The sequence below is a fragment of the Amblyraja radiata genome, chromosome 31 (assembly GCF_010909765.2).
Source record: "Amblyraja radiata isolate CabotCenter1 chromosome 31, sAmbRad1.1.pri, whole genome shotgun sequence".
Lineage (NCBI taxonomy): Eukaryota > Metazoa > Chordata > Chondrichthyes > Rajiformes > Rajidae > Amblyraja > Amblyraja radiata.
In genome coordinates, this window is record NC_045986.1 from 5,507,807 (window position 1) to 5,527,534 (window position 19,728).

Sequence of the window (19,728 nt, forward strand, 5' to 3'; positions counted from 1 at the left end):
ATTGAATAGTATAATATATAAGAAGAACCCAATTATTCACAATACAATAAGAATTTGGAAACAAATAAAAGTATCCTTGAAATTAAATAATCTATCAGTACTAACCCCACTATTGAACAACCCCGCATTCAAACCATCTCTCATCGACAAAACATATCAACAATGGGATAGACTGGGGATTAGGAAAGTAGGGGATATGTATGAATTGGGCAAACTGTTATCATTTCAACATTTAAAATTAAAATTTAAACTGAAGGATAATCAATATTTTAAATATATACAGATATGTGACTTTATGAAGAATTATACACATAGATTTCAAACTATATTTTTAGACCCTTTAGAAGAAGCAATGAATATTAAGGCTGATTCACAAAAACTAATCTCATACTTTTATAATAATATATTAAATAGAGAATTACCCTCAACAGAAGCACTAAGAGAAGATTGGGAACATGAGCTAATGATAAAGATCTCGAAGGATAGATGGGAAAAGTATCTGATGAACACACATAATTGTTCTATTAATGCAAGACATAATTTAATTCAATTCAAATTATTACAGACTATATTATTCAAAAACGAGGTTGAATAAATTTTATCCAAACGTCTCTCCCAGATGCGATAAATGTTTGTTTCAAAACGCTAATACAACACATTCATTTGTAGGATGTACAAAGTTGAATAAATTTTGGAGCGATATATTTGATATATTTACAAAGCTTTTCAAGTCAAGAATATTTGGAATAATAGTAGTAGATATCAATTTAAATAAAGACCAAAACTTTTTTTAAATTATGGGTTAATAATTGGAAAGAAATTGATAATTAAATTTTGGAAAAATACAACCATACCAACTGTTAAAATGTGGATTAGGAATATGATGGACATAGCACGCCTTGAAGAAATGAGACTCCGACTAATAGATAAATATGACCAATTCTTAAGGAGTTGGTCTCCTTTCATCGACTTTTTGGAATCATGCAGCGGTACCGTAGGATTGCTGCTTTCAGTTCATGCCGTGGATTGATCTACATCTCCGAATACAGATTTGAAAATTTCTCTTTTAAGGGGCCTTCTCTCCTATTCTACTTTCCACTTTTTCTTTTTTTTATTATATACACACTTCACGTTTTTCTATTCTCTACCATCTATTTTTCCTCTTTTTCCCCTTTCTATTGTTTTCTTTTTCTTGGCTTGCTTACTTCCTTCTCAAAACATAAAACTAGAGGTTGTACATAGAATGGATTATGGTATGACATAGTTGGCACCTAAAATTAGGTTCCACTGTACTGTTTTGTACTGTATTAGCTTCTAATAAAATAAAAAAAATAAAAAAATAAAAAAGATTAGGAAAAGGGGAGGTGCAACAAGACCTGGGTGTCCTTGTACATCAGTCACTGAAAGTAAGCATGCTTGCGAGAGGATTTGAGTACAGCCGCAAGGAGGGTCCTACTGCAGTTGTACATGGTGAGACCACACCTAGAGTATTGTGTGCAGTTTTGATCTCCTAATTTGAGGAAGGCCAGTGAGTGCGTGCATTCAGTGAGTGAGTGCATTCAGAGAGTGCAGCGTAGGCTCACCAGATTAAATCCCGTGATGGCGGGACTGACATATGATGAAAGAATGGGTCGACTATATTCACTGGAATTTAGAAGGATGAGAGGATATCTTATAGAAACATATACAATTCTTAAGGGATTGGGCAGGCTAGATGCAGGAAAAGTAGTCCCGATGTTGGGGGAGTCCAGAAGCAGGGGCCACAGTTTAAGAATAAGGGTAGGCCATTTAGGACTGAAATGAGGAAAAACCTTTTCACCCAGAGTTATGAATCTATGGAATCCTCTGCCACAGAAGGCAGTCGAGGGTAACACTGCATGTTTTCAAGAGTCAGATATAGCTCTGAGGGCTAACGGAATCAAGGGATTTGGGGAGATTGCAGGAACAGGGTACTGATTTTGGATGATCAGCCATGATCATATTGAAAGCTGGCTCAAAGTGCCGAATGGCCTACTCCTGTACCTATTTTCCATGTTTTCTATCTATCATTCCTGAGGTAGAACTGTAAAAGATCAATCAAAGCTTTTAATTGTATTTGAACTGCTTGAGCGTCAATAAATACCGCAAATGCAGACTCCCTGATTGAGAAATGTAAATATCAAGAATCATGAAATTAAGAATTTGCTATCTGTGTGGTGGGTGGGGTGGAAGGGGAAAGAAAGGCAGGCTGAATTAAATGAGGTAATTATGGGCTTGAGAAAGGTGGAGAATAACAAATGAGTTTATCACAAGGATCTGAAATTTAAACTTGACACGAAGCTGGGGGGCAGTGTTAGCTGTGAGGAGGATGCTAGGAGACTGCAGGGTGACTTGGATAGGTTGGATGAGTGGGCAAATGCATGGCAGATGCAGTATAATGTGGATAAATGTGAGGTTATCCACTTTGGTGGCAAGAACAGGAAAGTAGACTATTATCTGAATGGTGGCTGATTAGGAAAAGGGGAGATGCAAGGGGACCTGGGTGTCATGGTACACCAGTCATTGAAAGTAGGCATGCAGGTGCAGCAGGCAGTGAAGAAAGCGAATAGTATGTTGGCATTCATAGCAAAAGGATTTGAGTATAGGAGCAGGGAGGTTCTACTGCAGTTGTACAGGGCCTTGGTGAGACCACACCTGTAGTATTGCATACAGTTTTGGTCTCCTACATTCTTGCCGTAGAGAGAGTACAGAGAAGGTTCACCAGACTGATTCCTGGGATGGCAGGACTTTCATATGAAGAAAGACTGGATAGACTCGGCTTGTACTTGCTAGAATTTAGAAGATTGAAGGGGGATCTTATAGAAACTTCTTAAGTGGTTGGACAGGCTAGATGCAAGAAGATTGTTCCCGATGTTGGGGAAGTCCAGAACAAGGGGTCACAGTTTAAGGATAAGGGGGAAGTCTTTTAGGACCGAGATGAGAAAAAAAAAATTCACACAGAGAGTGGTGAATCTGTGGAATTCTCTGCCACAGAAAGTAGTTGAGGCCAGTTCATTGGCTATATTTAAGAGGGAGTTAGATGTGGCCCTTGTGGATAAAGGGATCAGGGGATATGAAGAGAAGGCAGGTACAGGATACGGAGTTGGATCATCAGCCATGATCATATTGAATGGCGGTGCAGGCTCGAAGGGCCGAATGGCCTACTCCTGCACCTATTTTCTATGTTTCTATGCTTGGGGTAGGGGTACCAGCAGGCATTACTGCGAGGTCAGGGGGCATGAAATACTGGATGGATAGGTTTACACGTGCAAGAAAATGTGAAGCTGCTCAGGGCTCTAGACCCTTGTGGAATTTGCAATACACATTGCATAGAACATGGCACTTTATTTGGCAATACATGTTACATTTAAGTTTGACATATCATGCCCTCTTTTTTTTTTTTAAACAGCACTGTGACATGACACCTTATTCCCTTAACTTCACTTGCCTGTCCAAATTCAAATATTAGACTAATACAGTATATTAAAGCACAAGTATGATGTGGTAGTTTATTTGCAGCTCTTAAAATCATGGTACAATAAATTAAATTGTGAAAAGTCTATTTATATTTTACTGTCCAGGGCACTTATTTCAGGCTATCGTGCAAGTTTATTAAGCCTGTTGAAATTTCATCTTGGGCAGCTTTTTAAATCCCCTCAAAATCACATTATTGTGGAAGATGAGCAGAACAAGTGGTGGCTAACAACTGTTATGACTTGAAACCTATTTCAGCCCAAAGCTACAGACAGCAACAGATGATGCTGTCTTGTGGGGGAATTAACCTCACTTACATGGAACTCCGTAGTATTGAGAATGTGACGTCCATCTGGACTCCAGCGCGAGGCCACTAAGCCAGCAGATCCCTCGTCAATCTTGCAGTGCCAATCAGGCTGCTCCAAGGACCAGACCTGTTGTTAGAAGAGCCACAAACATGAACATAGACAAAGGAAACAATCAGTCATCAAACAGGTAGTGTTCGTCATTCAGTTCAAGAAACAAGTGCTACTCAAAAAAACATTTCAGAAGATTGACAATTTTAGAAGATAAACTAAACCATGAAAGATTGGCACTGGGTACCTCTGCAAAGGTAACAATGCACTTTTCTTTTCTTCCTTTTCAATTATGATTTACAGCAAATGTTGACGATTCTAGTTTTACTACTGACCTATGAGGGATTTGCACTCAGTAATGAATAAGATGAATTCAATTTAGGACTGTTGTTTATACTTAAAAATGTAATATTTACAGTTTGAAATGTGCAGAGTTGTGGAGAATAAAACTGATTAGAGCAAGGTGTCACTTGTTCATTACTATACATTTTTTAAATGTGTATAAACTTGTTGCGAATTTACCCAATGATTTTATTGAATGAGTCTAGTACCAAATTTTTCTAACTGTTACATTAGTAAATTGATAAAGCACCACAATATCACCGAGAAAGTGATAGGGCAGCATGATGGCGCAGCGGTAGAGTTGCTGCCTAACAGCGCTGGAGATCCACGTTCGATCCCGACAACGGGTGTGGTCTGTACGGAGTTAATTAGTTCTCTCTGTGACCTGCGTGGGTTGGTCTAAGATCTTTGGTTTCCACCCAAACTCCAAAGACGTACAGGTATGTAGGTAAATTGGCTTAATAAATGTAAAAGTTGTCCCAAGTGTGTGTAGGATAGTCTTAATATGCGGGGATCGATGGTCGGCATGGATCCGGTGGGCCGAAGGGCCTGTTTCCGCGCAGCATCTCTAAATTAAAGTAACAGCACTTTCAGATGACACTAGAGAATTACATTTTCAAGTCATTAATAGGGTTCATACATATCTTTTTAAACTTTGGATTTGCAGAAAAAGTAAAACTACTAATTGCATTCAGTTACACATGAAAAATACCTAAGAATTGTTATTGTGTCAATAACATTGTATATTTAACATTGTTAAAAGGCAGTACACAAAAATATACTGGGACTAACAAAAGAACATGCAAAATAGGAGGCGGAACCCCGGGAGGGAACTAGAGATATTGGACGCGAGGAGGACAGGGTAATGCCTCCAGAGCCTTCAATGTTGGCTGCAGGAGGCGGCCCAGGACACAAAGATGACCGGACGACGAGAGGAATATCGGTTTGTGGGCTGATGTTGGAAATGGCACCAAAATACCAAATCAGTGCCCACATGTGTAATATATGCAAAATTAATTTCACTGTGCAGTTGCATTCAGCGCCATTAAGAAGATGACTTGGCCCCTTGAGCCTGCGCAATAATTTAATAAGGTCATAGCCAATACAATCTTGGACAACACCAACGATACCACTCAACTTGCTTGTCATTTGAATGGCTGCCATTTTCCCCTTTGAACAACCATGTCCACAGTTCTCTGGTCCAGAGAACCTCAAAGCTTTGTGATTCTTCAAGAAGATATTCTTGCACATTTGTCTAAAATGGGTGCTAATTATTCTTAAATTAGGCCCATAATTTCAAATATCACTTCCAGGAAAAAAAAACATCCTTTCGGCAGTCACCCTTCAATCCGCCTCAGAATCCTGACCTACACCAAACCCAAACCAATTAGGAGCAGACGAGGGCATTCGATCCAATTCGTGATCCCAGCTACAAAGACAGATGTGTACAGCAATTCGTTGTTCCCCCGCACAATTAAAGCATGGAATAATCTCCACCCTACTAGTTACCCAACCAAATGCAACTAAATTTATAGCTCTTTCTTCCCAATAACCATTTCTGGCTTAAGCCCTCCCTTCACCACCTCCAGTTTAAATTCCATTTGGAATCTTTTGGAGGACCAAGAAACCAAGAACCAAGAAGACGTTTTCCAAGGGTTTACCCCGCTGAAGGATCTTCTTACGTCAGCTTATGTGACTGTGACTGTAATACCATCAGTGCGTATGGGGGCTCGGGAAGGCACATCAAAGTGTGCGTAGAATGCATTGAGCTGCCTCCCGATTTTGTCTTGTAGGAGGTGATGTCATTCAAGCCTTGCCACAGTTGCCAAGCATCCGCATCATCCTCCAGCTTTGAGCGGAAGTCCCTTTTGGCCTTTTTAATGGCCTTGTCAAGGTCATATCTGGACTTCTTATAGACCTCTGCGTCACCAGACCTGAATGCCTGGGATCTGGTCCTCAGAAGAATGCAGATCTCCTGGTTCATCCAAGACTTCTGGTTAGGAAACACTCGGATAGTTTTTGTCGAAACACAGTCCTCCACACATTTACTTATAAAGTCTGTAGCGACTGGAGTATTCATTCAGGTCCGTTACCCAGTCTACAGACTCAAAGCAGTCCCGTAGTTGTTCCTCTGCCTCCCCAGGCCAGCTCTGTCCACTCCTCACCAGTGGGGGTGCGCTCTTCAGTTGCTGCCTGTATGGTACTCCAGAGGCAGTCTCACTGGGGCCCTGTACAACTGCAGTAGGACCTCCTTGCTCCTAAACTCAAATCCTCTTGCAATGAAGGCCAGCATGCCATTAGCTTTCTTCACTACTTGGTGTACCTGCATGCTTACTTTCAATGACTGATGTACGACACCCAGGTCTCGTTACACCTCTCCTTTTCATAATCTGATACCATTCAGATAATAATCTGCCTTCCTGTTCTTGCCACCAAAGTGGATAACCTCACATTTATCCACATTCTACTGCAACTGCCTTGCATCTGCCCATTCACCCAACCTATCCAGGTCACCCTGCAGCCTCCTAGCATCCTCCTCCAAGCTCACACTGCCCCCCAGCTTTGTGTCACTGCAAACTTGGAGATACATTTAATTCCCTCGTCTAAATTATTAATGGCCCATTCTTTGGAAAGTGAACCAAAATATCGCATAATTGGACTCCGGCCCTAAACAAATATTGTTAGCATTACATATAAAAAGTTCACGATAAACCAAAAAAAATTATGAATCATATATACTGCACAAAACATTATACCTGTAATGCTTTCAGAATTAGAAAATATGTATTCCACAAGTTTTCCTTTTTGGTCACACATGTGACTATGAATGGGCCTAATCTTCTATATATATATATATATATATATATATATATATATATATATATATAAAACATATATATATATTACTAAAAGTCTGATCTTGACCGCTTTTGGCTCACTGTGCTGTTATTTCCGAGAGAACGCCGCCACCTACGGCCGTCATTTTTGGCCACCTCGCTCAGAGCCCCCATCCGCCTTCCTGGATCAGAGGATTTTTCCCATTGATTAAAAATCAGAGAGATATTAATGTTTTTTTTAAATTTGCCATTCTCTGCTGCCCCTGCTGGTGGGAGGGGGGAGGGACTATAAAACCCGGAAGTGGTGTGCCTCACAGTCTCTGCAAGATGGAGGAAGCAAGAGGGTCACGTGTCTCTGAGCTCTGAATAACACTGAAGACATGTCTACTCAACTGTGAGTGCCCTTAATGTGGTTTGAAAATGAAAATATGGTTGGTTTGAAGTAAACAGGCACTGCATGCAAATGGTTGTTTGGGGGGTTTGGGTTGAAGTAAAAAGGCACTGCATGCAAATGGTTGTTTGGGAGGTTTGGGTTGAAGTGAAAAGGCACTGCATGCAAATGGTTGTTTGGTGGGTTTGGGTTGAAGTGAAAAGGCACTGCATGCAAATGGTTGTTTGGGTTGAAGTGAAAAGGCACTGCATGCAAACAGTTGTTTGTCTAAACTTGACAACTTCCTGTTTGCACTATATTGATTTTAGATAAAACGCTACCACTTACGGCTGTGATTTTTGGCCATCTTACTCAGCCCCCCTCTGCTCATCAGGTGCAGAGGATTCTTCCCATCAATGAAAAACAAAAGTGTTATTAGTGTTTAAAAAATGTTGGGAATCTCTCTCCTGTCAATCACACCATGAAGGCCACACCTTTTCCGGTGGGAGGGGGAGGGATTATAAAACCTGGAAGTGTGGATGTGGCTCAGTCTCTACATGATGGGGGAGAGAGAGGTCACGACTCTGTCTGAGCTGTGAATCAACTGACTACTCTGACTGTCTACTGAACTGTGAGTGTGGTGTTTTGTGTGGTTTTATGGTGGTTTCACCCTGCTTGAAATAGTATGAAACTGCATTTGAATGTGGTGGCCTTGCACAAAATGGTATGAAACTGCATTTGAATGTGGTGTCGTTGCACCCTGCATGAAATGGTATGAAATTGTATTTGAATTTGGTGGCCTTGCACCCTCCTTGAAATGGTATGAAACTGCACTTGAATTGGTGGCCTTGCACCCTGCTCGAAGAGGTAAGAAACTGCACTTGAATTTGGTGGCCTGCTTGAAATGGTAGGAAAATGGATTTGAATTTGGTGGCCTGCTTGAAATGGTAGGAAAATGGATTTGAATTTGGTGGCCTTGCACTGCTTGAAATGGAATTTCAAGGAATAGCCGTGAGTCCACTGCCAGCCCACCAGCCGTGAGTGAGTTGCCAGCACATCAGGCTTGAGGGACTGAGCTGCCACCCCAAGAATCCATTTGGCCCACAATGTCAATACTAGCCCTCTGGAGACCAGTAGTCCCTGCAGCCAACAACACCCATACCAGCGCTCCAATATTGGAATTGGTAGAGAGGTGGAATATTGCGTCGGGTGACCAGCCCTCCTGTGTCAACATGGGACCCAACTGGTCCCACTTAGTCTAGTATATATTGTAACTGAGCCTTGCGGCACCCCACTAGTCACTGCCTGCCATTCTGAGAAGGACCTGTTAATTCCTACTTTTTGCTCCCTGTCTGTCAACCAGTTCTCTATCCATGCCAATACCCTACCCCCAATAGAATGTGTTCTAATTTTGCACACTTGGTGATAAATTGGATCACACAGGAAGATCTGCTAACAAAGTAATAGTTTTCCAAGTCAGGATGGTGTGCAACTTTGAAGGATACATGCAGAAGGTGATGGTCTCAAGTACCTGCTGCCTTTGTCCTTTTTAGTCAGTGGAAGTTCAAAGCCTGTTAGTTTAGAAATAGAGCATGGAAACAGGCCCTTCAGCTCATCGAGTCCAAGTTAACCATCGATGACCTATTCACACTAGTTCTTTTGCATCCATTCCCTATATGCTGGGGCAATTTTACAATGGCCAATTAACCCACTGACCCGCAAGTCTTTGGGACGCGAGAGGAAACAAAGGCACCTGAAGAAAATCCACATGGTCACAAAGAGAATGTGCAAACACCACACAGACAGCACCAAATGTCAGATTGATCCCAAGGTCTCTGGCAGTGTGAAGCAGCAGCTCTACTAGTTGAGCCACTGTGCCACCCTTGTTAAGTACAGCCATTGAGAGCTCATGGGTATCAATTGGCCAAGAAACTGGCAGAACCAATTTCACCATATCACATCCACCCACCCCCACCAATGCCATCCCACATCTCTACTCTTTGAATAGTGTCATCTAATAATAATAATAATAATACATTTTATTTTTGGGCGCCTTTCAGAAATCTCAAGGACACCTTACAGAGATTAACAAGAATAATAAAACATATAATCGGAATAAAATAAATAATAAAGACATCACAGAAACACAAATTAAAAACAGAATTAAATCCAAAGACAACAAAAATCAAAAACACAATGTGAAGAGAGAGCAGCGGCATCTAAAGCGCGCCAGCGTCCACTCTCCCTTCCGACAGCCATCTTGGACACAGACTAACATGTTTACTTACAGACAAAAAAATCATCCCCCCACAATGGATACCACTGTGGGGGAAGGCACAATGTCCAGTCCCCATCCCCAGTTCACCCAAAGTCAGGCCTATTGAGGCCACCACAATTGCCTCTACGGAGGCCCGATGTTCCTGGCCGTTCTCACCGGGTGGTGTTGCCCCGGCGTCGGGAGAGTCCTCTCAGCGGCTGGGCCACCTGGAACGGCCGCTTCCTAGCTGGGGATTGTCGGCTTCCAAAGCCGACAAGGCCGCGCCGGTTTGGAGCTCCCAGGCTCCCGATGTTAAGAGTCGGCGCCGCCCACTCCGCAGATCCGCAGCCCGGAGGTGTTGATCTCGGCGGTCACAGCTCACCGGAGCTCCAGCGCGTCGATCCAGCGCGGCGACCCAGGCAAGGCATCGCCCGCTCCGCTCCGCGATAGCGCTCCAGCGCTGTGCCGCCACCGAAGCCGAGGTGCTGGGAGGTCCCCGCCAGGAAACGGCACTCCACGCCCGCTGGTAGTCCACGAGGACGGGTCGACGGGGTAGCCCGGAGAAAAAGCTGCCTCACCGACCAGGTAGGGACCTAGAAGTATAATTACCTCCTTCCCCCCACATTAAAAAGTCCATTCTCCAACAGACAAAGGACAGGACTTACTAAAAGTCGAAAAAAAGTGAGTTAAAATGGACGGCTGTTGGTTAGCAGCCGTTCCTCAAGATGGCTCCTCCTGATCATCTAGGAGATCAAGCATCCTATTCAAGAACAACATCTTTAACAGTCCAGCATCCACTCTGGGGCATTGTACATTAAAGCTAAAGATCCTGGAATTCAGTTTGAACAGCACAACCTCCCACTCTGTGGAGAAAGGACAAGCAAATAACCAAGTGTGTATAAAGACAGCTCTGCCAGATTCGAAACCATGCTAACATTTTCTGCCATGAATGTTCCTACCTCATTTGCAATAAACCAATCACCTCTTCCTTACTCTCAGCGTAACATTGGTAAAATACACCATTTTTAAATGTGCACCACTGAACATTCCTTTTTTTTCTTTTTTTTTTCTAGATAGAACTAAAGAGATAGATGAAGTAAAGAAAGAAAAGAAAGAGAAGAAAAACAAAAAAAAACAAAAAAAGAAAGAAAAAAAAAAGGAAAAAGGTAGTTAAAGAAGAATGGAAAAATTTATTAAAATAAAAAACTTCATTCGAGATATATTCGTACATTTCAAAGTATAGCATTTCATCCATTCTTTAGCCCGAGTGCTAGTCAGGTTCCTGTGCTGAACTATTCTGACCCTTTAAGTAATCAATAAAAGGAGACCATGTTCCAACGAATAATTCCTGTTTGTCCAACAGGGAAAATCTGATTCTTTCCACGTTTAAGGTCTCCGTCATTTCTATAATCCACATTTTGATTGAACACTGAACATTCCATGGCATTTAAATTTTATGTCACATCTAACTCTAATAAACGTGAAGAGTCATATTCTCAGGTGCACTTAACATACTTAAAATATAAATATATTCTGACTGGGTCATGACCAGTACTTAAATGCATTATTCCTGTTACTAATTTTGTATTCATTTCACACCACTTTGCACTACATTAATTAAGCCTTGCAGTCAGAAACGTGTGAATTGATCATAGGGAACAAGGACATGGCAGACCATTTGAATAACTACTTTGGTTCTGTCTTCACTAAGGAAGACATAAATAATCTGCCGGAAATAGCAGGGTACCGGGGGTCAAATGAGATGGAGGAACTGAGTGAAATCCAGGTTAGTCGGGAAGTGGTGTTAGGTAAATTGAATGGATTAAAGGCCGATAAATCCCCAGGGCCAGATGGGCTGCACCCCAGAGTGCTTAAGGAAGTAGCCCCAGAAATAGTGGATGCATTAGTGATAATTTTTCAAAACTCTTTAGATTCTGGAGTAGTTCCTGAGAATTGGAGGGTAGCTAATGTAACCCCACTTTTTAAAAAGGGAGGGAGAGAGAAAACGGGGAATTACAGACCAGTTAGTCTAACATCGATAGTGGGGAAAATGCTAGAGTCAGTTATTAAAGATGGGATAGCAGCACATTTGGAAAGTGGTGAAATCATTGGACAAAGTCAGCATGGATTTATGAAAGGTAAATCATGTCTGACGAATCTTATAGAATTTTTCGAGGATGTAACTAGTAGAGTGGATAAGGGAGAACCAGTGGATGTGTTATATCTGGACTTTCAGAAGGCTTTCGACAAGGTCACACATAAGAGATTAGTATACAAACTTAAAGCACACGGTATTGGGGGTTTAGTATTGATGTGGATAGAGAACTGGCTGGCAGACAGGAAGCAAAGAGTAGGAGTAAACGGGTCCTTTTCAGAATGGCAGGCAGTGACTAGTGGGGTACTGCAAGGCTCAGTGCTGGGACCCCAGCTATTTACAATATATAATAATGATTTGGACGAGGGAATTGAATGCAACATCTCCTAGTTTGCGGATGACACGAAGCTGGGGGGCAGTGTTAGCTGTGAGGAGGATGCTAGGAGGCTGCAAGGTGACTTGGATAGGTTGGGTGAGTGGGCAAATGCATGGCCGATGCAGTATAATGTGGATGAATGTGAGGTTATCCACTTTGGTGGCAAGAACAGGAAAGTAGACTATTATCTGAATGGTGGCCAATTAGGAAAAGGGGAGATGCAACGAGACCTGGGTGTCATGGTACACCAGTCATTGAAAGTAGGCATGCAGGTGCAGCAGGCAGTGAAGAAAGCGAATGGTATGTTAGCATTCATAGCAAAAGGATTTGAGTATAAGAGCAGGGAGGTTCTACTGTAGTTGTACAGGGTCTTGGTGAGTATTGCATGCAGTTTAGTTCTCCTAATCTGAGGAAAGACATTCTTGCCATAGAGGGAGTACAGAGATGGTTCACCAGACTGATTCCTGGGATGTCAGGACTTTCATATGAAGAAAGACTGGATAGACTCGGCTTGTACTCGCTAGAGTTTAGAAGATTGAGGGGGGGGGGGGGGCTCTTATAGAAACGTACAAAATTCTTAAGGGGTTGGACAGGCGAGATGCAGGAAGATTGTTCCCGATGTTGGGGAAGTCCAGAACAAGGGGTCACAGTTTAAGGATAAGGGGGAAGTCTTTTAGGACCTAGATGAGAAAAAAACAAATTCACACAGAGAGTGGCAAATCTGTGGAATTCTCTGCCACAGAAAGTAGTTGAGGCCAGTTCATTGGCTATATTTAAGAGGGAGTTAGATGTGGCCCTTGTGGCTAAAGGGATCAGGGGGTATGGAGAGAAGGCAGGTACAGGATACTGAGTTGGAGGATCAGCCATGATCATATTGAATGGCGGTGCAGGCTCGAAGGGTCGAATGACCTGCTCCTGCACCTATTTTCTATGTTTCTATGTTTCTAATACGTGTGTTGGAGTCCACATCTTACAAAATTATAAGGTATACGATAATTTTTATATTGAAGAATATGAATGGAAATGAAAGGCTTACTGAACAGAAATACTCACGCATAGATGTAAGTTACCTGGACGAGTCCACGCTTGTACATGGCGCACAGGAGGAAGAGAGAGTCTGCTGACCACTCAACATACTGAATCTGGTCCAAGCACGTGTACAAGTGCAGCACCTGCAGGGTGCGCACATCACGGATTACCAGTCGGTATTGGACACAAACTGCCTGCATAGAAAGATCAAATATTTAAACTCTCACAACAATTTTTTATTCAATTTAATAATTTGTGCAGGTGCAGCAGGCAGTGAAGAAAGCGAATGGTATGTTAGCATTCATAGCAAAAGGATTTGAGTTTCAGAGCAGGAAGGTTCTACTGCAGTTGTACAGGGTCTTGGTAAGACCACACCTGGAGTATTGCGTACAGTTTTGGTCTCCTAATCTGAGGAAAGACATTCTTGCCATAGAGGGAGCACAGAGAAGGTTCACCAGACTGATTCCTGGGATGGCAGGACTTTCATATGAAGAAAGACTGGATAGATTTGGCTTGTACTCACTAGAATTTAGAAGATTGAGGGGGGATCTTATAGAAACTTACAAAATTATTAAGGGGTTGGACAGGCTAGATGCAGGAAGATTATTCCCGATGTTGGGGAAGTCCAGAACAAGGAGTCACAGTTTAAGGATAAGGGGGAAGTCTTTTAGGACAGAGATGAGAAAATCATTTTTTACACAGAGAGTGGTAAATCTGTGGAATTCTATGCCACATAAGGTAGTTAAGGCCAGTTCATTGGCTATATTTAAGAGGGAGTTAGATGTGGCCCGTGTGGCTAAAGGGATCAGTAGGTATGGAGAGAAGGCAGGTACGGGATACTGAGTTGGATGATCAGCCATGATCATATTGAATGGCGGTGCAGGCTCGAAGGGCCGAATGGCCTACTTCTGCAGCTATTTTCTATGTTTCTATGTTTCTAATTTCCCCATCTCCTATTAGACACAAAATACTGGTTATTCAGACTTTCTATATTTTAGGTTGAAATACCATGGGAAAACTGATTTTTCATATTATCAGCCTTTAAATAAAAAGCAATGACAAGCGATGCAGCTATTGTGACGTGTGAAACATCTGTGCAGGTGGCCAGCTACAAATATATTCACAGTTCAGATGTATTTCAAATTCACAAAGAGACATCCTCTGAAAGGAGTGTTCCATTGCATAACAATTTTATTGGTAAAAGCAACAAAAAATGCTGTACCATTTTGTCAGCAAATATTGATGCTGGATTATTACCTGACACCTTGAAACATGCTTGTATTTTAAACCAGGCCATTTTGTTACATCAGTTGATGGGAGTCTAATAAGTCATTTTTCTAAATTCAATTTAGAATACAGCAACAGTGCAAAAAGAATGAGCGACATCAAATTAAAGACACAATGAGCACCAAATCCTTCGAGTCAGAAATGATGCAGTGGCGTTAGATTGCTAAGCCCGAGTTACTCACGAATTCTCCCGAGTTTTCCTCTTGATTCAAACCCAGAGAATGTCCGTAGCGAGTCCATAGGAGTCCGTAGCGAGGCCGTGGATATTTCGTTGCGGCTCGTAATGCCAGCCGTAGGTACTCGGGGCATTAGGTAAGTCGGGACGTTTTTTCAGCTTGTTGAAAAATATCCACGAGTAAAAAATATAGCCCCGAGTACCTACAGCTGACATCTCCGAGTTTGAATCAAGGGGAAAACTTGGGAGAATTCGTGAGTAACTCGGGAAAGTGGGACAGGGCCTAATAGTGGCATTAGATTGCATTTAGTGCTCCACACATGGCCTCTTTACAGCAGTGAGACCAAGCGTAGACTAGGCCGATTATTTCTTCAAACACTTAAAGAGTGCTTTATGCCAAGGCCCGCTGGATCTCCCAGTTGCTAACCATTTAGCTCCCTTTCCCACACTGACCTATTTGCCCTCGGCTCCTTCATTGCCAGAGTGAGGCTACACGCAAACTGGAGGAAGCTTACAACCCAATGGTATGTATACTGAATTCTCAAAGTACTACTCTATCCCCTCCCCGTTTCCTGTTCCTTCCACCACCCCAGTGGCAACCCATTTCCTCCATCTTTCCTGCCCTCTTCCCCCCCCCCCCCCCCCCTCCTCATTTCCATCTCCTTCCACTGATAAAATCTGGCTCTGGCTTCTCATTTCAGTCTTCTTCTCCTTATCTGAAACTCTTTTGTATCCTTTTCACTTCTAGCCTTTTTCACTTGCTACTTCCAAATGGAAAAGCACCTTAAATCCACATTGTTCTATAAATTGAAATCCACTTCTCCTTGTCTTTTCTTATCGATTGTATGTCAATCACTTACAAACTTTGTCCTACCTCCAGTCTCTTTTCCAGCTTTCTTCCTAGAGCTCTAGTGTCTGTTGCTTTCACTAATGAGCAAGTCTCTAACAAGGGGAACAGGCTACAAAATAGAGAGCTGGTTGTTTAAAAGTCCTTTAGAATGTTTTTTTCTCAGAGGGTACTGAATCTCAACTACAGAAAGTAGTCGAGGCCAGATCATTCGACATATTTAAGGTGCAGTAAGATAAGTATTTGAAAGTTCGAAGAAATTGAGAGATATGAGGAACTGGCACAGAAGTATGCTGGAGTAACTCAGCGGGTCATACAGATCTCTGGAGAAAAAGATAGGTGACATTTCAGGTTGGGACCCTTCTTCAGAAGAGAGGTTGAGGCCAGCATAGATCTGAATGATCATATGGAATGGAGGGACAGGCTTGTGGGGCCTGGTGGCCAATTGCTCATTTTTATGCATTCTTCTGATGCACTAATTTCAGCCTGATTTATGTTAGGGCTCTCAATGGAAACGCACCTCAATTCCCCAGTGTCCTGTGAATTGACTTATCCTCGAGCTATGCAGTCTTTTCTGATCGATTGTATGTCAATCAGCACACCGTTCATCTGCAAATTGATTTGAGCCATTTGCAAATGTATAGGGGGGTTGCACGTAAGGTCACTGGGTCATAGGGCTTGACACACGGAACCGCTCAATCCATCTGGAGGACATCCGTAACTTCGGTATATGAAACGCGTACTTTCCTACCTGTTAAAAACCGCCAAAATGTTGGATTTTTGCGCTGAAAAAATTTGTGGAAGTCGGGTCAAGTGTGAAATACAGGTACCCAACTTTAGAATTCCAAAAGTGAAGCGAAATGAAGGTAAAGAGAAGCGAGAGCTGAAGGGAGAACAGCAGCTAAAGTGCTTGGCGAACATATCGGAATTGAAGATATTGGGAATTATCGCGTTTGCTCACTGCATTTCTTCAACAGTTCTTAAACATTTGTGTTTTTTCTTGATTCCTTTGGTATCTAAAGTCTCAGAAGTGATAAATCTGGCTGTAAATTTTTCTTCAGATGCGTTTTCTTTTCGTATGTAAAACCCCACTTGAGAACCATGGGCGATCAAAAAAATTTACAGCCAGATTTATCACTTCTGAAACTTTTTACATGCCAAAGGAATCAAGAAAACACACAAATAATGCCTTAGTTGATGAAATGCAGTGAGCAAACGGCCAATGTTCGCTAAGCACTCTGTCTGTTGTTGTCCCTTCAGCTCTCACTTCTATCTACCGTAATTTCTCCTCACCTTTGGAATTCTGAAGTAGGCTAAATGTCTCACACGCTTATCCCAATTTCCATAATTATTTACAGCGCAAAAATTGACAATTTCGGCAGGGTTTTAACGGGCCCGCTACGCTGGAAACAATGGTAAGTGCCTACCTGCAGTTCATCGCGTGTACTCCATTTGGAGTAGCGTAGCAACAGTACTGGTCATGGGTCGTGACCCGACTGCCGTGAAACCTCCCTATACTCATATGCACACAATTTCGGCACTGGATTTGAATTTAGCAAAATTCCCACTCCAATTAATTAAGCTCCATTGTCCAAATCCATTAACAAGAAAGAATCACAATGTCCCAGTTGGAATTTGTTTTAAGTAGAAAATTAAACTAGAACCTGGATTAAAACATTATTGCCAATATTAAGTTTACCAACTCACATCCCATGTCATTAGTATAGGTCCCTGGATTACTGAGCATTAACTACCACATCAAGCATTATTCTGCACTGAACTCATTCAATGTATTGTTAGTGATCGTCGAGTTTTAAAAAAACATATATTCGCCATCACCATAAGACATAGTAGCAGAATTAGCCCATGCAGCCCATCGAGTGTACTCTGCCATTCAATCATGGCTGATCTATTTCTCAGTCTCAACCCCATTCTCCTGCCTGCTCACCATAACCTTTGATGCCTTTCCTAATCAAGAACCTATCAATCTCCACTTTAGAAATAGCTAACGTGTTGAACTCCACAGCCGTCTGTGACAATGAATTCCGCAGATACGCCACCATCTAGTCAACAGTTCCTTCTTTAACACAATATAAAACAATGACAGTTTTATAATGTTCCAGGTTCCAGCACCGTTCTCTTCATTCCATAAGTCTACTATGGTTCGCCTTCAGCTTTCCAAAAGTCTAAACTAGCAAACTAGCAAACCTGTTATACTATCTTGACCAACCTTCTCTTATCACACGGAAGATTGACACAAAATGCTGGAGTAACTCAGCAGAACAGGCAGCATCTCTGGATAGGATAGAAGGAATGGGTGTTCAAGAAGGAACTGCAGATGCTGGAAGATCGAAGGTACACAAAAATGCTGGAGAAACTCAGCGGGTGCAGCAGCATCTATGGAGCGAAGGAAATAGGTAACGTTTCGGGCCGAAACCCTTCTTCAGACTGCCACGGTTTGCCTTGAGCAAAAGCACGCCAGCTTGTTTAATCTGATCCGAAGGAGTCAATTCCCAGTGACCCACTCTTCTAAGGGCAGACATGACAACACCGAAAGAACTGCAAGCTTAAAAGTGAGATCCAGGCCAGAAGAACACAATACGCTTACCGAGTATCTTCCATCAGGGGACAGTCTGCATAACTGGTTCGATTGTTTAAACAGTTCGGAGAAATTCATGTTGAAGTGTAAACAGCCTCCTGGGCCTGGGCTCTCCCTCTCCCCTACCCCTCTCACTCTCCCTTCTCCACTGCAAGACACCAGGCCACTGCAAGACACCAGGCCACTGCAAGACACCAGGCCACTGCAAGACACCGGGCCACTGCAAGACACCAGGCCACTGCAAGACACCAGGCCACTGCAAGACACCAGGCCACTGCAAGACACCAGGCCACTGCAAGACACCAGGCCACTGCAAGACACCAGGCCACTGCAAGACACCGGGCCACTGCAAGACACCAGGCCACTGCAAGACACCAGGCCACTGCCCAAGCCGCTGCCGAAAGCCGTTGAGACTCCGAGCGGGGATTGATGGGGGCGGGGTCAGCATCAGCCAATCCAGTAGAGGAGACAACGTCGACTTCTGATTGACGGGTGTGTTCCCCAATCATATTAGGTATAGCGCCGGAAGCCGCTGCCAATGCACTCTGGGAGTTGTAGTTCCGTTTGCTAGGCGGTAAACTGTGAGGCAACGGGTTGTCTGTCTGTCCACTTCATGCAGGTGTCCTCTCAGCAGAGACCAGGTATGGAGACGAACAACGATTACCCATTTACCGCATGGGATAGGATCACGTGCCTGTGCTAAGTCCCTCATTTCATAGTGACGATCCAATTTCATAACCTGATACCAAAACAGAAAAAAATGGAAATATTCTTCAGCAGGTCAGGCAGCATCTGTGGAAAGCGAAGCAGAATTAACGTTTAACGTCACAGACCTTTCGTCAGACACAGTGTGATATTGCAGCATATAAAACCAACTCAAATCTGGTATCACGACCACCGTATAATGTATCCATAAAGTTTGTCCAATCTTCAAATATTTTATCTAAAGTTCACCTCATTCATGACTGATAACCCCCAATAATGACAGAACACAATGTGAAAATATGACTTATCAAAGATTCTAAAATAATATTTGAATTACATCTTAAAGAGCTAAAGGGAGGTTTCACGGCAGTCGGGTCACGACCCATGACCCGTACTGTTGCTAAGTGGAGTACACGCGATGAACTGCAGGTAAGTACTGACCATTGTTTCCAGCGTAGCGGGCCCGTTAAAACCCGCCGAAATTGTCAATTTTTGTGCTGTAAATAATTATGGAAATCGGGATAAGCGCGAGAGACATTTAGCCTACTTCAGAATTTCAAAAGTGAGGAAAAATGACGGTAGATAGATGCGAGAACTGAAGGGACAACAACAGCCAAGTGCTTGGCGAACATTGGCCGTTTGCTCACTGCAATTCATCAACTAAGGCATTATTTGTGTTTTTTCTTGATTCCTTTGGCATCTAAAAAGTTTCAGAAGTGATAAATCTGGCTGTAAAATGTTAAAATCGCCCATGGTTCTCAAGTGGGTTTTTACATACAAAAAGAAAACGCCTCTGAAGCAAAATTTACAGCCAGATTTATCACTTCTGAGACTTTTTAGATACCAAAGGAATCAAGAAAAACCACAAATAATGCCTTACTGTTGATGCAATGCAGTGAGCAAACGCGATAATTCCCAACTCCGATATCTGCACGGCCAATGTTCGCCAAGCACTTTAGCT

At 42.6% G+C, this 19,728-nt stretch overlaps 1 protein-coding gene across 2 annotated transcripts in view; it reads right to left on the reverse strand.

Moving 5' to 3' along the window:
- Positions 1–18,203, reverse strand: part of wrap73 (WD repeat containing, antisense to TP73) — a 71,179-nt gene extending 52,976 nt beyond the window's left edge. For both annotated transcript variants that reach the window (XM_033047800.1, XM_033047801.1), the window contains exons 1-3: positions 18,072–18,203; positions 13,196–13,348; positions 3,810–3,926 (exon numbers count right to left, since the gene is read on the reverse strand). In XM_033047800.1, the coding sequence (XP_032903691.1) occupies positions 3,810–3,926; positions 13,196–13,348; positions 18,072–18,140 (339 nt within the window). In that variant the 5' untranslated portion in view covers positions 18,141–18,203. The remainder of the gene's footprint in view (positions 1–3,809; positions 3,927–13,195; positions 13,349–18,071) is intronic.
- Positions 18,204–19,728: the final 1,525 nt, after the last annotated feature.